The following is a 9,147-nucleotide window of genomic DNA, read 5'->3' on the forward strand; positions in this document are numbered from 1 at the left end:
AAGAATTTATTAAGGCCATCTAGCTACATAAATTGCCTGCTAAAGTAAGTCTCTAAAAATCATTTGTTCCTAAATTTTCTCCTGCTGAGCCCTAACTTTTAGGGTATTTTGCTGTGCTGAACCTTTTGGGTAATGGCATTATTTATCCTAGAATCTGTCATTATGCAATCGAATGGTGTGTTTGCTGGCCAAAGCATAATTCTAGCATCTCTGCCGGGTTCCTTTTGCCTGGACTCTGCTCCATTCTAGTGGGTGGACTTAGTCCTGGGTTTGGCCCCTCCAAAACTACTATATTTTCTGGATTCCCTAGACAGTTCCTACCCAGGGGTTGTCCCACATCATAGAAATTGTTAAAGAGAGCAAGTATGCTATAGAAAATAAAAGTGAGTAGTAGAGAAATATTCTAAAATTTCATATTAATGAGAAAATTATTTACAGAATTCTAGACATTACTTTTTTCTACTGTTTCCTAATTTTTAATTTAGGGATGACTGAAAAGTTAATAAAATAATCCAGAAAACTATTATGCCTTTCACATTGTTAGAATGTTTTCTTTAAAACTGTAAATATTTTAACTTAAATGAGTGAGATGTCTTTAAATATAATGGAATATATTTATAGCCCAGTCATATTTTGCAAATATATTCTGTAATATTTCAAAAACTATTTTTTAGGTGTTTCATAACTGTAGTTGTGTGGAAGAAAATGGTTTCCAGAGCAAAAATAACTCGATGAAGTTGGGTGAATGTCCGAAAAGTGATGACTGTAAGAGAAAATTTTATATTTACACAGTAGCACAAATACTTATCCTTTTTTCTGCTGCACTGGGAAGCACCTCAACTATCATGCTGATTTTTAAGTGAGTACATCTTTTTAAAAGGGGTTTTATGTATATTAGCCTATAAACAAACCTAATAATGTACATATTTTTCCATAATATATTTGGAAACCAAATTCAGATTTTGTAACATTTAAATTTTCTGAGTGTATTTAGAATTACTGTGATACTTCACTGCCATAATTATTAATAATTTTGCCTTGGATTCTTCCACTACAAACTCTACAAAATTTGATCTCCACTACAAAATTTCTTCTCTTAATAAGAATTTTAAGACAGAGACTGATTGACAACTGCCTCAATGTGGAAGAATCCTGTTGTGATTCTAAAAGAACTTCTAATTTTCATTTTAAGATGCCTCTTAGAGTGAATCACCTATTCATTTCTTCTTAAAAAATTTGGGAACCAGACAGACAAACTAATATAAACAGTCTATGATATTCCAAAGTTTTTAATCCTAGCCAAAAGAATGGCTTTTGACCTAGTCTCTCCAATACCCTCATAGAGAAAAGAAACACATATGAGCAGAATTGATTCCTTTCTTCATTGATTAGGCAAATATTTAAACCACATTTGGTGAAGAATAATTCATGGTGAATAAAATACCTAAAGTACCTGTTCCCGTACAGATTGATGTAGGACTCACACTGCAGTGAACAATATTTTACGTGATAATTATGTGTGTATGCATGAGATCATGCATGTAAGTGTGAGCATGGGGGTCTGTGAGTGTGTGTGCATGTGGATGTAGGAGTGTCTGTGATCATTAGTGTGTGTGTGTGTGTGTGTGTGTGTGTGTGTGTGTGACTGTAACACATAAATCTATCATTTCCACTGAGCTGTCTAAGATTTCAAGCCCCCTTGCAGGAAGATACTATCTCAATCTCCAAGTCCCCTCAATTCTCCTGCCCACTATCCCACTCCTTGGGTAAAAATACAAGTTGATAACAAATATCTCAATTTTGCCTCTATTGTATCCGGCATGCATGCCAAAAGCACCCTTTACGAAATCAACAGCAATGAAAATTAACTCTTCAGGCACTTGTTACAGAGAGCTCAGCCCAAACTGCATTCTCTCTCTTTCCAAAAGCCCTTTTTAAAAATTCTGATATTCATGAGAGACAGCTAAATGCACTAGTTAACTCTCACGGCTGGTTCCCTCATGACTATGTCCCCAGGGAAGAAACCACCTCCTTGAGTAGCATGACATCCTCTGCATGCTAGCATGACTTCACTGCCCTCAGGTACATTGTTGTGAGTCCTCAGTTCAGCTAATTGGAAGTGTCCCTGTCTTTTGAAAAAGCAGATGAAAACCCCTTTCAATTCATTTTCTCTTTTAATAAATAACTCTGCTGTGTTTAATTTTTATTATGCTGTGCTTAATTTAATTTTTATATTGTCTATTTTTATAAGCTTTCTTGGATACTTTTGAGAATCTCACTTAACAGTAGCACTCCTAAAAGACTTAACAGACAATTTTGTGTAAAGAAAATGGAGGATTGGAGGGCTAGCTCACTATGTTGGATCCTCAAAACATACAAGATAAGTCTACTAAGAAAATAAGGAAACTACGGCCAAGCGAGGCTAAATGACTTACCAAAGGCATCTAGTTGGACTTCACTGATGGCTCAGTGGTAAAGAACCCACCTGCCAATGCAGGAGATATGGGTTCAATCCCTGGGTCTGGAAAATCCCCTGGGGAAGGAAATGGGTTACCACTCCAGTATTCTTGCCTGGGAAATCTCATGTCAGAGAAGCCTGGTGGGCTACAGTCAATGGAGTTGCAAAGTGTCAGACACATTGTTTAGTGACTAACCAATAACAAAGGCATCTAGTTACTATGAAACTATGATTTATCTCTTTATTATCAAGAACAAAGACTAGCATAGAATCTCGTAGGAGGAACTTGGCAAAGGTTTGTTGAAGGACAAAGTTTATCTCTGAATAAATATAGTCATTCAAACCAAGAAAAAATAAGCCTTTGTATCAGTTAAATCAATATTTCGGTAAAAACAGAATTTTTGACCCTTAGTCCCTCACTGTATCAGAGATGGTCATGTCATTAGCTAACTGAACATAGAAAAATGGAATTGTGGAAAGAACTTTCTAAATGCAAGACTGAGTTAATTTTTAAGAAAGGATAAATATGTACTTACTACCTTTAAAATGACATTTAAATATACTAGACACTAGAATATAGATAACTTTTTTTATCTTCCTGGTTATATTTTGTTGTTTATGAAACATATTAGTTAACTTTTCTGTTAACAGCAATGATAGAAAGAAGGTACAAAAAAGAATTCCACTCAGTCTAAAAACCTACATAAACATATTTGCTTTCTCATTTGGCCTATGTCAACTAAATAGATTACATGAAATTATTGTTTTCATAGATATCATAAATTCTATTTCAACCACTATCTCAGGATTTCCTAAAGATAAAGCATGAAAATGTTTGTAAAACTGTCTTGAACTTGTAACACATTGAATAAGTAAAGGAATAATAACTATTAATGTCATTCAGATGTTTGCCTTCTAAAACAACTGAAAATATAACTAAATAATGTCAATGCTTCACTTGAGGGTTTTCATTCAGTCATAAAGAATAACATTGAAAAATGCTTTAATATTAACTCAGTTTGGTATTGTATGGATGTTTAATGTTTCTTTACCTTTATCTTATTTCAGAAATGTTGAACCTGAACTGAAATCACTTGCCATGGGTTTCCATTCACTAACTATTCGAACACTAGGTATGATAAATATGTAGATGCTAAATTCCAGATACAATTTTTCATGTCAAAGACTAAATGTAATTGATTTCTAATTGTAAGAAAGTTTTTTAAAGGTATAAGTAAAAATTATTTGTATCTTTGTGGTAAATGAAAAATAATGAGATAAAGGAGAACTAAATGACCTAAAAGAAAATTTGATTGTCAATTCTATGTAAAATCAATCTGTAAGAATAAGGCATCATTGCGCTTGTACTATATTCTTTCTAAAACAAGAATCAGTGGTCTCCAAAGATTTTTAACTTAAGATGTAGGGATATTTCTTCCCATATGCAGAGTGGAGAGCTGTCCTTATACACTGAGGGGCTTAATGTTCAAAACAGCTCCAAAGGCCCACAGATCATGCCAAACAACAAATGCAGACTTTCACAGTCCCACTGACTAGTTCTTTAAAGCAGAAGCTGCTAAACTTTATTAGAAATTTAAAATGCAAAAGGGAATGGGTGTTAACTGAACTCAGGTTTGGCTGCTGCCTGCTAAAAAGTCAATACTCCAGTCAAAACTCCAGAGGCAAGTGTTGATAGAAAGGAAAGTTGCTTTAATCAAAAAAGCCAGCAATCTGGAGAGAAGGCAGACTCATATCCCAAAACCAACTCTGAAGTTTCTGCTTTTCCCTTTTGGAGCAGTTATGATATCTGCAAAACAACTCCAGGGAGTACATCAGACCCTGAAATATTCTGTGACTTTATTAAATCGGAAAAATAAATTGTTGGCATATATTTTTCTTAAAGAGATGGGAATACCAGACCACATTACCTGCCTCTTGAAAAATCTGTATGCAGGTCAGGAAGCAACTGTTAGAACTGGACATGAAACAACAGACTGGTTCTGAATAGGGAAAGGAGTACGTCAAGGCTGTACACTGTCACCCTGCTTATTTAACTTATATGCAGAGTACATCATGAGAAATGCTGGGCTAGATGAACCACAAGCTGGAATCAAGACTGCAGAGAGAAATATCAATAACCTCAAATATGCAGATGACACCATCCTTATGGCAGAAAGTGAAGAAGAACTAAAGAGCCTCTTGATGAAAGTGAAAGAGGAGAGTGAAAAAGTTGGCTTAAAACTCAAGACTCAGAAAGCCAAGATCATGGCATCTGGTCCCATCATTTCATGGCAAATAGATGAGGAAACAGTGGAAACAGTGACAGACTTTATTTTGGGGGGCTCCAAAATCACTGCAGATGGTGACTGCAGCCATGAAATTAAAAGACACTTACTCCTTGGAAGGAAAGTTATGACCAACCTAGACAGCATGTTTAAAAGCAGAGACATTAATTTGCCAACAAACTTCCATCTAGTCAAGGCTATGGTTTTTCCAGTAGTCATGTATGAATGTGAGAGTTGGACTATAAAGAAAGCTGAGTGCCGAAGAACTGATGCTTTTGAACTGTGGTGCTGGAGAAGCCTCTTGAGAGTCCCTGGACTGCAAGGAGATCCAACCAGTCCATCCTAAAGGAGATCAGTCCTGAACATTCATTGGAGGGACTGATGTTGAAGCTGAAATTCCAATACTTTGGCCACCTGATGCAAAGAATTGCCTCATTGGAAAAGACCCTGATGCTGGGAAAGATTGAAGGCAGGAGGAGGAGGGGACGACAGAGCATGAGATGACTGGATGGTATCACCAACTCAGTGGTCATTAGTTTGAGTAAACTCTGGGAGTTGGTGATGGGCAGGGAGGCCTGGCGTGCGGCAGTCTATAGGATCACAAAGAATCGGACATGACTGAGCGACTGAATTGAATTGATTTTTCATTTTACAAAGGGTGGCTTTGATTTGTGAAAACCTGAGAATTCCTAATCCTGGTTTCTCAGTACCAATTTTCATCAGGTATCTTTGTCTCAGACAAAGATGTTCCTTGACATTCTGAGTTTTCTCATTCTAAGTCTCAAATTGAGACTGACTATAAGTAAATGTGCTTCCCTTGTGGCTCAGTTGATAGAATCCGCCTGCAATGCAGGGGACCTGGGTTTGATTCCTGGGTTGGGAAGATCCCCTGGAGAAGGGAAAGACTCCCCACTTCAGTATCCTGGCCTGGAAAATTCCATTGACTCTATAGTCCGTGGGGTCACAAAGAGTCAGACACAACTGAGTGACATTCACTTCACTTCACTTCATAAGTAAATGGAATTTCCAAAAGTGTAAACTATGAATCACTATCATTTTTATGTAACAATATAGAAGTTGAAAATCAGCATATCTCTAAACTTTTGGTCACATTACCACTGCTTAGATCTAGGAGTCAATCTCAGAGTTTATTAAAATAGCAGCAAGGGTAGATGGACTTCACAGGTGGCTCAGTGGTAAAGAATCTGCCTGCCAAGCAGGAGACATGGATTCAGTCCCTGGGTTGGAAAGATCCCCTGGAGAAGGAAATGGCAACCCACTCTTGCCTGGGAAATCCCATGGACAGAGGAGCATGGCAGGCTACAGTCCATGGCGTTGCCAAAGAGTCAGACATGACTTAGTGACCAAACAATAGCAACAAGAGCAGTGGGCACTTCGCTATAAAACAACAAAAGTGTTCCTGAAAAGCCTCGAAAACTGCAAGACCATACACTACAAGTGAAAACTCGGTTAGGTAACAGACCACTGAAGACCTCGACATCATTATGATCAGAACATTAACAGAAACAAAATTCAGCACCAGAGCCTGTAATTTGGATAGCCCAGGCTGCTTCAAGAGGTATTAAAAATGAACACAATCAATAGAGGGGAAAATGCATGAATTGTGGGCTCTAATGACTCCGAGATGATGGGAGTGGAGCCCTGAGGCAAGAAATAAGCACAACCAGGAGACTTGTTGTTGTTTGCTGTTTAGTTGCTAAGTCACATCCAACCCTTTTGTGATCCCATGGACTGTAGCCTGCCAGGCTTCTCTGTCCATGTGACTTCCCAGGCAAGAATATGGGAGTGGGTTGCCATGTCCTTCTCCAGGAGATCTTCTAGACCCAGGGATTGAAACTGCATCTCCTACATTGGCAGGTGCATTCTTTACCACTGATCCACCAGTAAAGCCTGGCATTCACCTTAAATTTTGCTTAAAAATCAAGTTGAAAATCTTCTGTCTTTGCAGCTTCTGTCTTTGCATTTGAGCAGAGTTTTTTGCTTTCCCTGTGAAGTTATATCTCTACTCCTTCTATTTCAGCTGTCCTTGTCTAAGAAAAAAATTACATATGACCAACATAACCTCTGTGTTTTACTGACAGTTTTCTGCTTTTTGCCAACCAGGCTTAAGTTAATTGGTATTATAAGAAGAACAGTGTAAAGACATGTAATCTCGTTTTTTCCCTATGTGTGTTGGCATGGTAAAGGTAGATGAAAGATGCCTTTGCTATTGTATGTGATTTGGGCTTTGGAGAGTCCTAATAATTTTGAATCTTTTTTAAAAAAATAACTATGCTTTTTTGTAAGTCTTTATTGAATTTGTTACAATATCTCTCCTACTTTATGCTTTAGTTTTTTGTTTGTTTGTTTTTCTTTTTTTAGTTTTTTTTTATGCATGTGAAATCTTAGCTCCCTGATTAGGAATCAAACCCTCACACCTTGCATTGGAAGGCGAAGTCCTAACCACTGGAACACCAGGAAAGTCCCAGTAATCTTGATTCTTAAGTAGAGTTAAACCAAATCAATGGATGAGTCCTCCAAAATTTTCAACTTCTACAGAATCCAAAATGTATCAATGTGGAATGTCACTGTTTTGTTTGAAACATTCTCCTCCATTGACATCTTCTCATCTGATGTTACAGGAGGAATTCCAGCTCCTATATATTTTGGGGCTCTGATTGACAGAGCTTGTATGAAGTGGTCCATCAACAACCATGGGAAGCAAGGGGCTTGCAGGATATATAATTCCTCGTTATATGGGTAAGTTGTCATAAATATACTTCATTATTTTTTTTCTTTGACTCTGTTATTCCTAAAGAATGAGATATCATTTTCAGTGTAGTAACAGTATTAAAAATTATAGCCACCATTTAATAAACTTTATAAATAGCTCAAAGTTATAAAAATTGATTCTATTCACCTTCATTTAAACCTAATAACTGTTCAAAGTATCTTTTGCATAAAGTTTGTCAACATTTAGTTAACAACACTATGAGACAAGAGCTTCCTAACTTACCAGGTCATCAATTTTTCTTGCTCATTATAATCACCTGAGGAACTTTTAAAAATACTCATTTCTTTTTTTTTTTTTTTCCCTGGCTGCACCACACAGCTTGCCAGGATCTTAGCTCCTCAAACAGGGATTGAACCCACACCCTCAGCAGTGAAAGTACAGAGTCCCAACCACTGGACCACCAGGGAATCCCCTCAAAATTCTAATTTATGTGTCCCATCTTCAGCAATTTTTATTTAATTGGTCTGGGGGGTATGGCCTGGGGAATGAGGGTTTTAAAATCCCCTCAGGTGATTCTAATGTTTGACCAGTTGAAAATCACAGGAATAGATCATGCATGCTAGGTAATTTTATGTGGTTGTTGTAAAAAATTTTCAGTAGACTACAAGGATCTTGTGGACCATAAGCCTATAAAGTAAACATAGGCTCCTGGTTCAATCTAAATGAATTCAATTTGATTATCTCACAGTCACTTCATTTCCTTCATAATCTGTTCTCATTACACATGAACTAATCAGTCTTTGAGAAAGTTAAACATTCCAAACACACCTTACTTTATGGATAGCACTTGGGCAGATCTTGAACCATCCTTGGCTTCTGTGGGTCAACATTCCTTTAAAAATAATCACAGGTTTCTTCTGCTCCTATCAAAAGAGTCATTGGAATCGCTACTTCAGTATTTCTACATAAGATTTCAAGCATCATTTTTTAAGGTCTTCTGCATACTGGAGAGCAACAATGTAAAGTGTTTTATACATGGATTCTTTTTTCTCTTTTCACAGACATACTTTCTTTGGCTTGACTACAGGCTTAAAATTCCCAGCCCTTATTTTATTCGTTGTATTGATTTCTGCTATGAAGAAAAAATACCAAGGGAAAGATATTAAGGCATCAGAAAATGAAACAAAAGCCATGAATGAAGCAAACTCAGGACCATTAATTAATGATGCCAAAGTGGACCATGAAACACATATTTAGGGAAGAAAAACTTCTTTTTCTGCTGCTGTGTTTTTAAATAACATTGTATTAATTGAGTGGGATGTTATTTTTGAGTAGTTCCTGGTCTTTTCACTGACAATTTCCACAGTCTATACTATATGGAGCCAAAACCAAAGGGGGAAAAAAAATGGGAGTATTCATTGTTAACATATGACTATGCATTTGTGGTTAAGATTAGAATGCATGATCTATGCAAATTTAAGGTGATAGTTATAATTAATATGTAACAGAAGAAAAATATCTGTTCAGATGATTGTAGTACAATAAAACTAGTGACTAGAAAATAGGTATAGGTGAAAAAGGAAGAGAGAAATTAGTAGTCTAAATATGGAGAAAAGCCTGATACCTTACAAATAAACCAGTTTGAACCATGTTATTCAAACCTAAGGTTT

The 9,147-nt window shown here is 36.6% G+C and overlaps 1 protein-coding gene across 1 annotated transcript in view; it reads left to right on the forward strand.

The window, feature by feature from the left end:
* LOC133043304 (solute carrier organic anion transporter family member 1B3-like) overlaps window positions 1–8,734 on the forward strand; it is a 60,738-nt gene extending 52,004 nt beyond the window's left edge. The window contains exons 11-14 of the mRNA XM_061124132.1: window positions 675–859; window positions 3,527–3,591; window positions 7,386–7,503; window positions 8,539–8,734. Of these exons, the coding sequence (XP_060980115.1) occupies window positions 675–859; window positions 3,527–3,591; window positions 7,386–7,503; window positions 8,539–8,734 (564 nt within the window). The remainder of the gene's footprint in view (window positions 1–674; window positions 860–3,526; window positions 3,592–7,385; window positions 7,504–8,538) is intronic.
* Window positions 8,735–9,147: the final 413 nt, after the last annotated feature.

Source organism: Dama dama, chromosome 22, assembly GCF_033118175.1.
Source record: "Dama dama isolate Ldn47 chromosome 22, ASM3311817v1, whole genome shotgun sequence".
In the NCBI taxonomy this organism is placed as follows: domain Eukaryota; kingdom Metazoa; phylum Chordata; class Mammalia; order Artiodactyla; family Cervidae; genus Dama; species Dama dama.